The sequence below is a fragment of the Malaya genurostris genome, chromosome 3 (genome assembly GCF_030247185.1).
Source record: "Malaya genurostris strain Urasoe2022 chromosome 3, Malgen_1.1, whole genome shotgun sequence".
Classification (NCBI taxonomy): domain Eukaryota; kingdom Metazoa; phylum Arthropoda; class Insecta; order Diptera; family Culicidae; genus Malaya; species Malaya genurostris.
In genome coordinates, this window is record NC_080572.1 from 205,724,930 (window position 1) to 205,742,296 (window position 17,367).

The 17,367-nt window shown below is 36.0% G+C and overlaps 1 protein-coding gene across 4 annotated transcripts in view; it reads left to right on the forward strand.

Annotated features, from left to right (window-relative positions):
* Window positions 1-17,367, forward strand: part of LOC131439064 (probable inactive tRNA-specific adenosine deaminase-like protein 3) — a 43,761-nt gene that overhangs the window by 20,077 nt on the left and 6,317 nt on the right. For 2 of the 4 annotated variants that reach the window (XM_058609605.1, XM_058609604.1), the window contains one exon: window positions 5,600-6,906. The exons of the other annotated variants lie outside the window; for them this stretch is intronic. In XM_058609605.1, the coding sequence (XP_058465588.1) occupies window positions 5,692-6,840 (1,149 nt within the window). In that variant the 5' untranslated portion in view covers window positions 5,600-5,691 and the 3' untranslated portion in view covers window positions 6,841-6,906. Of the gene's footprint in view, window positions 1-5,599; window positions 6,907-17,367 lie in introns of those variants that run through there. 4 annotated transcript variants of the gene reach the window in all.

Sequence of the window (17,367 nt, forward strand, 5' to 3'; positions counted from 1 at the left end):
GCATAGGAACAGAATCTGGGCAAACTTTCCTCGCAAAATCAAATATCCATCGATTCGAGTACTCCTCACTCTCATTTCCTACGTTACGATTCCTCATTCGTCTGGCCGTGTTCCAAAGAGTGCTCATTGAGGTTTCTCTTGACAAACCTTCGACAAAATTTCTCCAATAGCTACATTTTTTGGCTCGAAGTATGCTCTTGTACTTGGTTTCTAAAACCATAAGTTTTTCAAAATTCTGAGGAGTTCCTCCTCCCCGTTTTAGAAACGTCTTGCAAGCATTTTGTTTTGCGAGTTTAGCCTCTGAGCACTCTTTGTCCCACCAGGGGTTGGGAGGACTTCTGTTAGTCGTTGGCCCAGGAAAGCGTTTAGTTTGGGATTGTTCTGCTGCCTCCAGAATCGAACAAATGAGGAAGTCATATTCTTCAAGTGGAGGGAGCTCTTCCATTGAATTCAAAATACTAGAGATACTACTTTGGTATTTAATCCAGTCGATATTTTTTGTCAAATCACATGGAATACTAGCGGAAGTAGCAATGCAATTGCTACTGCTAATTGAGATGATGATTGGTAAATGATCGCTACCGTGTAAATCAGGCAGTATTTTCCAGGTGCAATCTAGTCGAATTGATGTTGAGCAAAGAGATAGATCTAATGCACTTGGGCGTGCCGGAGGTCTTGGGATCCGTGTCATGCTACCCATATTTAATACCGTCATGCTAAAATTGTCACAAATGTTTTGTATTAAAGATGATCTGCTATCATTGTAAACGGAACCCCACATAATACCGTGCGAATTTAAATCCCCCAGAATCAATCGTGGTGCAGGAAGGGCTTCAACCATTTCATTAAGCTGTTGCTGTCCAACTTTGCGCTTTTGGAGGAATATAAACCGAAGCTATGCAAATATCTTTGCCTTTAATGTTTATTTGGCAAGCAACAACTTCTATACTAGAAGTTGAAGGAATGTTTAATCTATAAAAGGAATAGCATTTCTTAATTCCCAAAAGCACTCCACCATACGGAGAGTCTCTATCGAGACGTATAATGTTAAAATCATTAAAATTTAAAGCTATGTTTGAAGTAAGCCATGTTTCGCATAAAGCAAATACATCACATTTTTGACTATGCAATAATATTTTAAATGAATCAAGTTTTGGCATGATGCTTCGACAATTCCACTGCAGGACAGTGATTGTATCATTTGCGACGGGTGATAAATTATCCATCAAAAGATACAAAACCTGAGACAATTGGCCATTGAGCTGATAACTGCTTCAAAAAGGTTCTAGCTATTGGAAGGAATGCCATTATGAGGGTCTTTAAGGGTTCAGATATATTGAATGCTGAGAAAATCCATTCAACAATTTCCGAAAACTTCAATAATCCTGTTGGAGGCTGTGAAATGGAGCCCACAGGATTATTATCTTTTTCTGTGCTAGATCCTGGATTGATTTGTGAATTTGACAAACCAGGAGGCACAGTCTTTGGTTTTGACTTTTTTTGTTTAACACGGGGATCTTTTTTTGAAGATGAAATTTTAGGTGTCTTTTTTGGTAATTTGGAAGAAGACTTTTTTCTCTTAACTGACCCTTGGGTAGTGATAAACGAATTACCTTCACTATTTTCGTCAGAGTCAGAGTCCTCTGGTTCCTCTAGATTTGAAAACCCGTTTTCGGTTTCCAAAGGGGGGACATCAATGACCGTTTTAAGCATTTCTGCATATGTGCGCTTAGACCGTGCTTTTAAAGAAAGCTTAATTTTGTCTTTGTGTACTTTAAATGCAGTGCATACTGAAATATCCTCATGAGGACTTTCTCCACAATAAATACATTTTTCAATTTCCTTGTTGCAATCATTATCTTTATGAGGCCCTTCACACTTCATACATTTTGGTTTATTACTACAGTAAGTAGCTGTGTGGCCGAATTTTTTGCAGTTCGTACAATTCATTACATTTGGAACAAAAAGCCGAACAGGGAGGCGAATTTTATCGACATAGACATGGGACGGCAACGCAGACCCGGCAAATGTCACTCGAAACGAATCTGATGGGCGATAAACTTTTTTTCCCTCTTCATGAACTACTGAGTACAGTTGTTTGCACTCCAGTATTTTCACACCCTCAAGCATAGAGTTCTTGAAACGACCAACACCATGCTTGAGTAAATCATCTACCGAAAGACTCGCTTCGGTAACAACACCGTCAATTTCGACATCTTTGGAGGGTATGTAAACTTTATACTCTTTAATGAAATGTTCCGAAGAGACAATATCATTCGCGTGTTTCAAATTATTTACCACAACACGAATTTTATCGTTATTTACTTTTATGATCTCTTTGATTGAAGAGTATCGTGATGTCAAACCTTTATTAATTTGTAAAATGTTTAATGGCTTTGATATACGTCTAAAAAAGACTATCCAAGGCCCAGAAGAGCTCTCCTGATATTTTTTCGTTCGTGGGGGTATCGGATTCATGCTAGGATTTACGTCCATGGATTCATCCATCACATTAAAATTTTTAATCAAACTTTAAAATAAAAAATGAAACCAACACTACACAGTACTCAATCAAAAGGAAAAGAAAAAACTTCTACCTTGAAATTGTTGTCTATCTCCGTTGCACTGCCGTGTAGATCCTCGTTGCTCTAGATGTTCTTGTTGGTTGCTGATTGTTGGATGTGATGCTACTGCTACCTGACATCCAGCACCACTCGATTTCCGATTTACTTTTGTCTTCGCCAGCTGTAACCAGCGCAGGTCACCGGTGTATACCTGCGTGTTGTATGGCAGTGGAAAGACCGAGTTGTCTTGTCTCCTTCTTCCTTGTGCTCCGCACCGATATGCTTCTGCACCGAAGTGCCTTCGCACCGGTGTGCCTTTGCACTCTCCTGCTTCTGTGTGCCTTTGCACTCTTCTTCTTCGATGTGCCTTTGCACTCTCCTGCTCAGCACTTGTGGCTGTATATTGTGGCCTGGGTAGAGCTTGGGAAACGCCCTTTGTTGTTTCCTTCACCAGCTTGGCCCAGCACTAGGGCTCTCTTATGCAGCACGACTATACGTTTTAACGGCTGCTGCCAACAGGTCTCTACCTGTAGTTCAACCGTTGTCGTATTTAACGCGTGTAAACTAACCAGCGTTATTAAACTGTACGCTTCTATACACAACCTTCTCGGTTGAACGGCTATTACTGAATGTAAAAAAAAAAAAAAAAAAAAAAAAAAAAAAAAAAAACAAGATGTTTTATAGAATCTTAAAACTTTTCATTTGAATCTTAGATCGGTTCAGCCATCTACGAGAAAAATGAGTTACACAGTTTTAATTTCGTTTCACATATCATCTTGTAGTTCCGGAACCAGAGGTCGGAGCCAAACATAATTCAGGAACTTTGTTTGGGAGTATACGACTTTTCATATGAATCTGAGTTTGTAGAAAACGGTTGAATCATCTCCGAAAAAAATTGAGGGAAATTATTTGTAACACACGCATTTGCTGATCTCGACGAACTGTTTCGAATGGTATATGGCTGTTATGTTCTTCCAGCATTTATTACTGTAAGTAGTTTTAATCAATATAATTATGGAATTGCTTCCAACTCGAAAATTCTGCCATCATCTGGTTTACATATGGCATATTCGAACGATTATGTTGCCAAAAACGAACCGTGCTAAAATCGGTCCGAGGCAAAATATTATGCTGTACACAGTCTTTTGGGTACTTAGAAACAAATGTATGTAACAGTATAAAAAATCGTGTTTTATGTTGCTCCCAAGCATTTCTTTGCCAGACAGCGCTCAAAACTTCTACTACTTGGATAGGGGAAAATGTCGATTACACAAAAATTTCGATATCTCAGTTAAAAATGGACGGATTATAACAATCTTTGGCTTGTTGGATAAGTATTACCGTGCGGAATCTAAGTCTGAAAATATATTTTGTTTTCAAGGTTAATTGTGCCAGATGAAAACCTCGTATAACTCAAAAAGTAAACGTCCGATCTCAAAACCATTCAATAGCGTTCTGGGTGACGGGGAAACGTTTCATTTGCGACTAGTTTGATCAAAATCGGTCCAGCCATCTCTGAGATCTCGACCTTTTAGTTGACAACACACATACACACACGGTCATTTGCTCAGTTCGTCAAGCTGAATCGATTGATATATGACATTCGGCCCTCCGGGCCTCGGAAAATTTATCTGAAGTTTGAGCGAATTCTATACCTATTTTTTATATTCATAAAAAAGGTAAAAAGACGAAAAAGTGGTTTGTGACCTGTTTTTGAAGAATCCGACATTAACTTTACACAAAAGTGCGTCAAAATTGACCAAAAAAGGTTTAAGTATATCGTATGGAGCTGCTCGCAGACATTTGATCGCAAATAATTTGAAATTTCGAAGTACTTTGCAAAAACCGATGTTGAGTGAAATACGTTCAAAAACGTCTTGAACGGGCAAAGGAGCAAAATGGTGTGGTGAACTTTGATTGGCTCTCTCAGTCGCCCGATGCCAAACCAATTGAGAACGTTTTGTTCAAATGAAGATGAAACTTGGGAAAACCCGACCGCACAATTTGAAACAGCTTGTTCACCGAATTCACAAATTTTGAGTTTCAGAAAAATACGCACAAAAACCTCGCTCAAAGTATGCCTCCAAGGTGTCATGCCATTATCAACGCTGAAGGGGATTGGACTTGCTATTAATGTATTTGCATGCAAGTTTTTGATCTAATAAAACAATATTCAAATGTATTTTCATGTTGAGTCTTTTCATTTTCTCACAACAGTGACCACGCTCTTATGTAACAGACTGTAAATGTACTTGTTTGCGAATTTCGAAAGTTTAATGCCTTTGAAAAACTCTAGTTGACTTATAATATTTCTTCCTGGCAGCTGTTTAAAGTTTTTATGGCCCTAAGTTTCATCATCCTGTACCAGGTAAAATTTGGCCAGTGTCTTCATGTACAGCTTCCGCGATCGTACTCTATCTAATCGTCATGTTTTCACGTCACGATGTTTTTAGGGCGATGCACGGTTGTAGATGACAATCCCCACTTGATATCGAACGGTGAGATTGGGCTTCGCTTAAAATCCGCTGACCGCTCTTTTCGATTTCGAATTTTCACTCGACCCAGTCTTCATGGATGTCGAAGATTAACAGAATATAATTTCTGCTGTGAAGATAGAGATAGGTAAATCCAAAGAACTAAGCATTGCATTTTACAACCAGCAATAAATGCTATTTGAAGTTTTGCTAGAATAACAAGAGCACCTGAAGTGCTTAAAATTCGATTTTCATAAAACGTATCAACATTCGGTGTTCATAAAGCCTATCAACACGATACTTAATGCTTTGCTGCTGAAAATAATGATGTACATAGGAAATAGAATTTGTTTTTCTGGGAGGATGAACAAATCATAACAATACTCCGAAAAGAAAATATCAAGTCCAACTGAACCACGTAACGCGTTAGCTAAATTCTAATTTAAAAGAAACATTGAGTGCATGTACATTCTGAGAAAGGCAAACAAATTGTCAAGTCAAAATTTATTCGTAGCTAGATTGGCACAAATGTGCACTCATGTTTTTTTCGTTTATTTGCAGACCCAAATCTAATGACTTTAAGAAATTGAACATCGAGCAGAAGATAGTAGCTATAATCAATAATTGCTCAGTGCAAAACTCAAGGTTTCGCTATGAGTGAATCGGAGACACCAGTGTCAAAAAAGCCTAAGATAATCGAAGAGGAGATCACTTTGACCGAAATAAAGTCCATCTTATCGGACGAGTTTTATGAATCAGTTCAATTAGCAGACGTTTATGTTGGTAACGTTGGCGACTCTCGACACATATCCAAACTAGTTCCAGAACTGAACCGTTGCCTGCCGATTCCGAGGTTGCATCATTTGAAACGGGTTGATCGTGATGGAATGATTATTCTCGCAGAATTTGACCACTTACAAGAACTGCTGAAGCTCAAACCGCGTTCGGAGACGCCTGCTGAAGTCAATGATCTCGCGAAGGATGAAACCTACGACGCTTATGTTGGTTGTTGTCTGGCCAGATATTTTAGGCAACAAAATGTTAATGAACTGTTAGTGGATAATCTTTGCCGTGTTATCGTTAGACGGCAAGTTGCACGATATCCGCCTAAGTTAAGATGGCAATACGAGAATGCCAATCCATATTGGCCTTGTAAGTTTCATCCCAACAAAGAATCAGAGAGCTTATACATGAACACCATTTTCAACAGCTCCGAAAAATCCTATCACTTGCGGATAATGAATGCATGTTTGTATCTAATGAAAAGGTTTGAAAATAAACCATTCGGCATATGTGTTAATCCGCAGCTCAATCGAGTCGCTGCTATCGGTGTTGGTAAAAGTGAAGAACATCCGATAATGCACTGTCCGATGGTGTTAATTGATAATGTGGCGGTTTCGCAAAATGGAGGCGCATGGCGAGCACGTTATCGAAGTTCTTTACCGGCCGAAGGTGATTGGAATCTTGATGGTGTTGACTCTGAGTACATGCGACTGTTGAACGATAAGTTCTTTGATATCAAATTTGGTGCGCAACCTGTGAAAGAATCAACCACATACATTGATGACGATATTTCCCAACACGCAGACAATTTAACCAAGTACGGGCCTTATCTCTGTACAGGGTATGATGCATATTTGACACACGAACCCTGCATTATGTGTGCTATGGCTCTGACGCACAGCCGAATAAAACGTGTTTTTTATCACCTTCAATCAGAGAAAGGAGCTTTAGGATCCATTACTAAAATGCACTGTGTAAAAGATCTTAACCACCATTATTTAGTTTTTAAAATTTCATGATAATCTAATTGTGATATAATGAATAGGGTTATTAAAATGTAATATTTTTAATTTTCGGCATTTGAAATAAACCACGAATTTTGAGAATAAGATTAAATGTGAAGACAGTACTCTTTAACTTCGAATTGTCACTAAAATAGTTTCCATCTTGATTTGTAGAATTTTAGAAATGGGTATTTCTCGTGGCATAAGATTCAACTGCCCGTTCTGTTTCATTTGTTATTGATTACGATGAATAAGAACAATCAATGTTTAAATTTGGATTTTTCGATATTTTTCTTGATTATATGAGAAAATTTTATGAATCGATATTCTTAATTCTTCTTTCAACGTTGGCATTTTTAAAATCTATTTGACAGAAGATTGTTTTTATAGATTTAATAGTCCAAGATGACGACTTCGGTACGTAACATTTTTCAAATGCGCTACAATAGGTTAATTTCAAGTATCAAAATCTGTTTTTTTTCAGTAAGCGGTTTTCAAAATGAAACAAAACGTCTTTTTACATTCACCTCTTGAGCACGATTGAGATGTGAACTTTATCAATGGCACATTAGTACCCTTCAAACCAGCCAGTATCGTACCTAGGATAAAGAGCGCCTGTTCTCACGCGTTCAATTTCCACCTGTCTCGCAACGCCTTGAAAAAAAAATATTTCTAAGCACCCTTTCTAGTTCTTAAGTAGTAATAAGCAAAGTCCTGGCATTACATTCCTTTTGTAGAATTTGGGCCTTTCTGTTTCAACAGACTTCGCAGCCGATTCTTAGAGTACAGAATCATTGCGTGGCTAGTACTATGGATCCTACTGACACTAAGAATCCTTCCAGGTCGGGGCTCGAACATACGACAACTGGCTTGTAAGACCAGCGTCCTATGCATTGAACCGCCAACCCGGGACTTTAAGTAGTAATAGGGTTAGTTTAAATTGGTAGTAATAAGTATATGGCGATATATCTGTTGGATTATTGTAATCTGTTGATATAAAAGATGAGGAGGTCTCATGCCTGATGGAGAGAGATACTATGAAATTTAAACTCCATTGGACTTTTTCCTGTTCCTAAATAAATAAATAAATTCTCGGTAGCACAGCCTTTGGTCGTGGACAGATTTGTTATCAACGATGAATTTTTACTTATTTGATCCATCAAGAAGTGTGTCTGCGGGTGGTCTACTCCAGCTCAGATCAGCTCTGTCAGAAAAAATTCTAACCTTTTTTTGTTATTTTGATACCTAACTTCTGTCTTCTGGGCTGAGCAACGAGTCATCGACTGGAACTATTCGGGAAGACATTCCGAAACTGATGGAAGTGATTTTTCAGAGAGAAGTTAGGACACCTGAACATGAATACAGATACAAAATTTTCCGGTAGAATTTAATACCAACAACATCATCATGTATAAATTCATCGAATCTCATTTGATAGTATTGAGTTTTCAAACCTATCGAAAAGAAAACGAGATAACATATTCTTATATCAGGAATAAATTAATTATGACCAATTATTGAAATCGTCATATTATTCATCGCTGATCTGGCTTGAATCTAGAGCCATCGGTTATGGAGTTAGATTATTTTATACTGATGATTAGAACCGGCTCCTCGGGTTTACGAGTATCAAGTATCATGGTTTGGATTTTGCGGTTTTACTTTCAAAGGAAATGACAAACACATTCATCCGCCACGTGAATTATAGACAGGAGTGAATCTGATATTTAAAAAAAAACTGGTTAATTGTGTTTAGAAGTAGTACCAGGAAGTGGAAAATAACCAACATTGGCACTCAACAAATGAATTAATCTCGTCATTGAACAGACAACTGACTGGAAGTTCATAATAACAATGTTTGATATTGTCAATAACTTGCAAAAAACTGTTTTAAATGGCAAATTAAAATAATTTGTATCACCTTTACTATATCCCGCGGTAGACGTGGCGGATTACAGATTAGTGGTAAAACCGCAACACCTAATCTATATTATACACCTTTTATTGACGCATCACTCGAGAATCCGGTTTTCCTCATCGGAATAGAATAATTGAACCGTAGGAATGTGGGCAGATGACATATTACACTCAGATCGGAAGCAAGCGCATAATTGAGAATTGTAGAAGAACGAAGAACAATACTTTGACAATTGTTGTGGTCGTTAAAAACAATCTTCGGATTTTTATTTTGATCGAATTGGATAAATCATTTAGTGTAGTTGAATTTTTTACACGCATATTTCTCATTTGAACAAAAACATTGTCGTCACAATAGAAAGAAGTTTGTCTTAATATTGCTAAGCATATTTTTGCCTCTAATAATAAAAAGCATCATTCGAATAACATGTAATTTTTTCGCGGAAAAATATTAACAAATAAGTTGTCAAACCTCCCAAAAGTAACAAACAATAAAAAGTAGTGGGGTCTGATATTTTACATGTAGAAAGTGTGTGCAAAAAAAAAATGGTGCAGTAGTTTTTGAATGACGATGGACTTGGACTTTTAAAACCTGCTAAACGCGTTCCAAGTTGTTTGTCCATAAAATCGAAGGAGTTTTATAAACAATAGAGTACTTATTATATAAAAGTGCAAATAACTTGACAATTCATACTTCTTTCTCAGAATTTGTTTTGCAGTGTCAATATTGTGGATGACGTACTTTTCTTTCAAATTTTTGCACCTTCCCCACTTTTTGAACACCCGCCACCCGCGCTCCATTGAATCCCCACCTCCTTTGAATCCATCCTTTGAATGACTCCTGCGGGGCCTGCTATCGATTCAAAACAAATGAATAGAAAAGCTCTTAACTACTCGGTTGATAGATTTTCTGTTTGTTAATAATGTCGTACGGGGTTCAGCAAAGATTTCGAGAAGGGTTTTTTAAACGACTATAGGGTAACGGTACCCCCATTCATCTCAGCTCCAATAGTCATCTCATATACAAAAACAATTAGTTAGAGTGAGATCTGCTGTCTCTTTGTGATAGATTGACTTTAAGAGTAAGGGTGAAGCCAGAGAGAAAGCGACAAGCGACGCGAAGCGATGCGAAACTTGACAGATCGCACGGGAGAGCTCCGTCCACTCATGTTCAGCAGAAAAATGACAAGTATATCAGAGTGAACTCTATGCGTTGCGAAGCGACTATGTCATTTTTCTGCTAAACTGTCATTTTTCATGTCATTTTTCTGCTAAACTTGAAAGCTCCGCCGCGCGCCTGCGTGCGATCTGTCAAGTTTCGCATCGCTTCGCTTCGCGTCGCTTGTCGCTTTCTCTCTGGTTTCATCCTAAGGTTGATGTCAGAGTGAGCGCGGAACGCGATGCGAAGCAAAGCGATTCAATGCAATGTGCTGTTATCGCATTGCGTTCACTCTGACAGGTTTGCTTTGATCAAATGCAACTAGCTCGCACGCGTACCTCGACGCTTCGCGTTACGCTTTAACTCTGACAGCAACCTAAGATGAAGATGAAATTAGAAGCTTGCGCATCAACATTGCACAATTTTTCGGTGGTATTGCTTTTTAGAGCCGAAGCAAAGATATTGCATCCGATTTTATCACAATTCGTTGATTGGAAGTCGAGTAATCGGCAAAATAACATGGTGAAACTTAAGGCTCAATGGAATTCTGAGACTTTTATACTCACCAAAAAATTCAAATGTTTTTTCAATCATCAGAAAATTTAAGAAAATCAGAAAATTATTTAAAAATCATTTGATGTAGGTTGTATTAGTGGCTTTTAAAATACGAAGAAGTTACAGCTAAAACAATTTCAAAATTTCAAGTTTTTGATAAATTGAGGTGAATAAATCACCAGAATATAATTTTACCTTTCTCCTAGAAGTAGTCGTTTTCTTGATGTTTTGAAGAATTTCGTTAAATTACGTTGTAACAAATTATCATACAAGAACTGGTATTTTAAATTAGCTTCAAAACTACACATAAATCTTAATAAATTGAGATTCATGTTCAAATATCATTGAAAAGGCTTCTACCAAGGGAAAGTTTATTAAATGCAAATTTAAAGCTGTTGAGTTATAAAATCATATAAACACACCAATGATTTAAAGAGAATTCTGATTTTTATCAATCCAACAGACAGAAGTTCATTACGCAAGAACGTGTCTGTCATTGAAAGTCCACGATCGATCGTTAAATAATATGTTGCTGAATGCTGAAGTAAAAAGAAAAAAACTTCGAGGTTCCAAGAAATTTTAACCAAAAGAAATTAACGATGCGGGTCCAACGATTCCCAATTAAGATAATTAGAGACTACTCTACAGTAACTGCTGTTGATTCATATAATAAGTTCAATAAGCGCCATGAAGTGAAAGTCTCCAGAAACGATTTGTATTGTGCTGAGAACGAATAATTATAATGCCTGTGTTCCAAGAAAAAAGTTTTCATGAGAGAATGGAGTGCGAAACTTTACTTCTATATTATGACACGACACGCGAACACTCTATCTGTGTATTGGCGGCTCGTTGTATTTTCGACGCGTCAAATTTGAATGCTACTGCTCAGTAGGACGTCTTTTCGTGTTGATCAAATCAACTAAATGTAAATGAATATTTAATGCATACAATGTTTAAGCAGATGTTATGAATGGTGGCGTTAGAGTAATAATGTGGTCATACATATACACTGGAGTGCTGTGAGTGTAGTCTTCTAATGTTACTGAATCTGTTATGCAGTTCCTGACCCAAAATCCAATAGAGGATTGATGTGTATAATTTTGAGGCGGATGTTTTCAATTTTAAATTTCTAATAAAAAAGTGTTCTGGAAAACTTCTGAAATTAGTGGATTATTATTTATGTTTATTTGTAGTAAATTATCTTCAAGTATCTTTATCTGTGGAATGACAAACATAAGACTTAAAATTTTCAATTTTCGTTCATTTCATCCATGGTTAAAAATTCAGAAACACAGTATAAAATATTATTCAAAAATATGCCTAATTTACAAGTAGATACAAAAATATCACTCATTTGAAGTGCATTTCTACTTTATACTGAACAACGATTATTTTCACGGCTATTGAATATTTCCAAACTACACTGTAAAAAAATATATGAACAATAATTTCATTGGAAATTTAAATTTTGATATAAAAACGATAAAGAATAACGATAATGGAAATGTATACCGTGAATTCTTGCACATTATTCTTATCTAGATTTTTACCATTTTGAAGTTAGTTTAATAAACAATGATGGAATAGGGTTCCCTACTATACTTTATAAAATTGCAATAAAAATTGTTGGTTTGTTCTGTAGTATGTGAAAAAAGTAAAAATTCTTGTCTGTCCCGTATGAAAAGCAAGTACCATACAGTGAAACTAATCATTGAGATTATATTGAAATATTCGTAGTGAATTACAAATATTTCGTGCAACAGTGCTAAGATTTAGTTCAGTACAACATATCTAAAATTTTGAAAATAAAGAGTTAATAGTCTTTTTCTCAACATGCCGACTTTCCAAATACGAAATAAATTCATTCTTATACATAAATTACATAAATAACACAAATTCATATACGACATAAATGCAGTTATTTACCATAATCTGTTTGAATTTATATGTGCCTTTTACTTGTCCAACCAATGTGCGTTTCCGTGACTGTATCGTTAAACTAGGTTGATGTCAAGTCGTCACAGTTTTATTTCTTTATTTGCCTTATTCTCAAAAAGAATATACAATTACCGAAAAACTGACTTCTGATCGGAGACCCCTAGTGTTATATACTAATCGACTTAAAGAGCAAGACTCTTTGCAAGCGTATGAGTAATGTCAATAATGTGTGCGTAAAAACAAATTCCGGCGCTTCTTTTCCTGATTTTGCAATTCAAGAAAAGTGAAAATCTTAGTCTAAAACTTTTCCGCTTTCCTTAAAACTGCTCGAGAAAAATATTTCAGTTTCAGCTTACATCCACTAACACAATTGATTAGCAACAAACACATTTCTATATGGATTTCCTCTTGCAGAAATTATTGCGATATGAAGATTTGCGAACCTTCTATAAGTAAACCCGCAAAATAGGAACCTTTAATTTAACACGCGAAAGGCAATGGATGTGGAATGTTGTAAAACTATTTATTTTTTTCCGGAAAACTGCTTTTGTAACAGAAAATATTTAGTTTTGTTTATTTTGTGTAGCGCAATCTAATACAAATCCATTGAAGCAGTGTTGCTAACTTTTTTATTAGGGAAATGTAAGCAATTTTCCATCCAACGTCATCATCCAAAAAGTCTGGATTAACGTTCGTTTGAGAATAAATTACTGCTAAAAAAGATTGTTTGAAACTCAATCGTGCAAGCCACTTTGATAAACTGGTTGCACTGCATATATGAATACATAGATCTATGACATACGTTCCAAAAAAATGTACGTAATACACAAATTATCAACACAAGTTAACTTGGTTTACTCTTGATCCTTAATTAATATTTGCAGCAGTAGTCCTGGGTTACAAGCCAGTTGTTGTATGTTCGAGCCCTGACCTGGAAGGATTCTTAGTGCAGTTTCGTCAAGAGTCCGTAGGATTTAGATTCGTTTTTGTATTTCATCGCATTTTCATAGAACATCAACTTCGTTACATATAAAGCTGTAGAAGCATATTGAAAATGGAACCTCATATTATAAAATAAAAATTATGGCTCATTTTTTTTTAGAGATACATGCGAAATTTCAGAATAATGAAAGAACGTTTCAAATAAGCTAGTTTTTTTTCCATAAAAACATTTATTCTTAAGGTAGTTTACATTAGTTTTTCTTCACCGTAGCACCACTTTTACATAGAATTCTTATCCTAATATAGTCACAACGATTTGAATTTGATCAAACATATTCCTCATATATTTTAAATATCATATTAGGTATTTCGTCAATTATTATTGAATCTACTCAAGAATATTATTTGAACCAAACAATTAACTGCTATAAATTATAAATAAGCTACCGATTTTGATATGTTTACGTTTCGTCTTTGACTCATCAGTGCATAGCAGTTCAAATTGAACTGCTTTATGCAAAACTCGGCAGTTCAATTTGAACCGCTAAGCAGACGTAAAGTTTCTGCTACTTACAGAACACTGGTTTTCCTTGCATCGAAATGCAATGTCTATACTGACGTGCCGAACGAAAACGTGTTTTCGATTTGAAATTATTTTCTGCTTATAAGTAAACAAAAAGCTTAGCTATAAATTATAAATAAGCTGTTATTCTTATACATTTTGTTGATAATTTCATAAACTATTTCGAGGCTGGTTGTATCAGTACATGATTTCTATTCAAAATTAGCTATTGGTTGAACTAATGCACTAAATTGAAACTCCAATTGAAACGATAAAGATGTTTCAGGTATGATAAGCAAGAATGTCACGAACTGAGACATTGGATAGTCTACCTTGGGTACGCAAAGAATTTATTAGCACAATGATTAGTCTCGGAGAGATGTGCGTCTAACGGAAAATGAGCTAGTTCTTTTGGTAGAATTATAAAGCTCTGAATGGTTCTCTAAAACGAACGGGATTTCCCATCTCTAATCCACACTTTTCTCTATCCGCACAATTTCCTCCGATTTAGGGAAAATTTGAAATCATCATTTTCAATCAATCAACAAAATAATTTTCAAGGGTTGTCCACTTTTGTGTCATGACCTAGGTGAAGTCGTGGGATACCATATTAGTATGTATTCTCTCGCTCTATTTAAACAGCATTCCTCGACCTCGTTTTCTAATTTAAGTTAATTCGCAGATCTGTGATCAGTGGTGTACCGAGGAAATTTGGCGTTCGGGGAAAATAAGAGATTTGCCGCCCCCATCGTGGGTTAGGGAGAAAAAAAAATGAATTCCATCCATGGAAAATGGCTTGGGCGAGCAAAAAAAAAAAAAACAAAGCAAATTCTATCTCCGGATAGATGACTTGGGTGAGCAAAAAAAAGGTCCCAAGAATAAGTTTGCGCCCCCCTAAAAACGTTGCGCCCGGGGCGAACGCCCCCTTCGCCCCCCTCTAGATATGCCACTCTCTGTGATGTATTTTGGAGGAAACCATTTTTATTAGAACGCTTTTGTACAAGTAGTCTAAACAAACCTTCATTTGTCTGTATTCATATAGATTTGCTGAATGGGAAACAGTATGTGTTCAAATATGTTTGATAAAAGCTTTGTACAACATTCAAGCCAAAACTACTAATATTTTGATGAGAAACAGCGCGAAACTATGCTAAATGTAAGATAGTATTGTCGATTGGGGTCAATTGAAGAGGGCATAGCACTTTCAATTTAATTGTCTGCTTGGCTCGTCGATCATCGTTTGCTTTATTGGAGCGTAAATTAAAGGCATACATCGGCCAGCACATGGAATGCTAATGCGAATAAAATGTAGAGTTGTTATTCTAAAATCATACGCAGTATCCGTAGGACTTCCTCAACACAGAAGAATGTGGGACGCTTTGGAAGATTCCATAACACAATTTATTTATTGAACATTTTGTTTCTAATTTCGATATCGTCAAATATAAAAAAAGAGATAACCTAATCACTAACTACAATCTTATTTCATGAAGAGAGAACCGTGGGAAATGTTTCTTCGATTCGAGGTATAACCAGTTCGTTAACGAAGATTTTTTGTGTGATTGGCAGTCTTTTTCTGAAAAAAAAAATCGATTTTATAAGGAAAAAGACATTTCCATTAACTCAAATTTTTTTTTCAAAAATGAACAAGCGATTTGAAATTCATTCAGGGGTTAGCTAAATTTTGTGCTAGGGCACATAACAGATTTTGATATGTTTACGTTTCGTCTTTAACTCATCAGTGCATAGCAGTTCAAATTGAACTGCTTTATGCAAAACTCGGCAGTTCAATTTGAACCGCTAAGCAGACGTAAAGTTTCTGCTACTTACAGAACACTTGTTTTCTTTGCATCGAAATGCAATGTCTATACTGACGTGCCGAACGAAAACGTGTTTTCGACTTTTTCTGGCCGATGCAGGTTTGGTCATTCAGGGGTTAGTTAAATTTTGTGCTAGGGCAGGGCACATAACCGATTTTGATATGTTTACGTTTCGTCTTTGACTCATCAGTGCATAGCAGTTCAAATTGAACTGCTTTATGCAAAACTCGGCAGTTCAATTTGAACCGCTAAGCAGACGTAAAGTTTCTGCTACTTACAGAACACTGGTTTTCCTTGCATCGAAATGCAATGTCTATACTGACGTGCCGAACGAAAACGTGTTTTCGATTTGAAATTATTTTCTGCTTATAAGTAAACAAAAAGCTTAGAATAGTTCGAATGTTTCCTAAACGTGTGCACCTGCATCTCAATTCATTCGACCAACCCTTCAAGATTATCATTTGGCTAATAAAAAGACACTTACTGAAAATTTTAATAACTCTTTGACAGTTAGCTCGGTTATTGGAAGATAATTTTACCATATGAATAGTACGATTTTTACCTTACTCGGTGACTATTCAGATTAACTGTATGAACCCAAGTAGCATGTTAAGTTGCTGTCTTGTATTTTTCTACCGATTGTGCAATTTATCAAGTTAGTTTATATTACTATTCTGATAACTGTTCTGTTATGGAAAAAGCGCAATTTTTCTGTGTTGTGCAACATATCTTCAAGTTCATCCGTTATTACGAACATTTATTCACAACGATTGTGCATTTGATACAAAAACTCATGCCTCGATCCCATCACAAAGGCAGTAATAAAATCAGTGAAAAAACAATTGTGAAACTCGTGAGAACTACTACGTAATGTAAACAAGAAATGGAATGACGTTTACAAAAACATGCAAACTTGCGAAGAGCAATCAATATTTTACTAATTTTTCTTCCACAAGAGATTTAAAGCAATTTCGACGTATTTGCACAATTGTTATTGTTACATGACGATGTGAATTTTTTTTTTGCAGAGCTTTAGTGAAACATAAACAAGTTGGTAATTTACTGCACAATTGTTTTAGATGTACTTAAAGTTGTTCTACGGTGATTTGTTCGGTAGTATTGTGAAACTTAACAGTGATAAGTTGCACAACCAATTTTAAAATATTTAAAAACCTTTCGGAACATATCTAATATAAATAACATTTCTAAATCAATTGTAAACCATCTTGAAAGTTCAATAAGTTACATTTGCTACTTGGGAATTGTATATCTGTTTACAGAATTCTACAATGAAAGCTTGCCGAATACATATAGATATATATTTAAAAACTTTTTCAAGTAAGGCAAAAAATTTCAAGGGAAAGCGATGAAAAATGTTTTGCTCAGGTGTCGTATTTCTCATTAAAACAGTAACGTTCGTCGCTAGCCATTCAAAACATCACACCACTTCATCAATTCATCTTGCCTTATGTTATAACATGTTGTGCTACATACTACAATTAATTCCACAAACGTACAACAATTGTTTGGTTCCCGTGTGAAAACCGAACATGAACATAGCAAAATAATGATAGTACTTTTGCTGTAGATTTTTCTTTTTGATTTTCCATGACTAGCATTTTCCGGGCAAACTATAGTAAAGCCCGCAT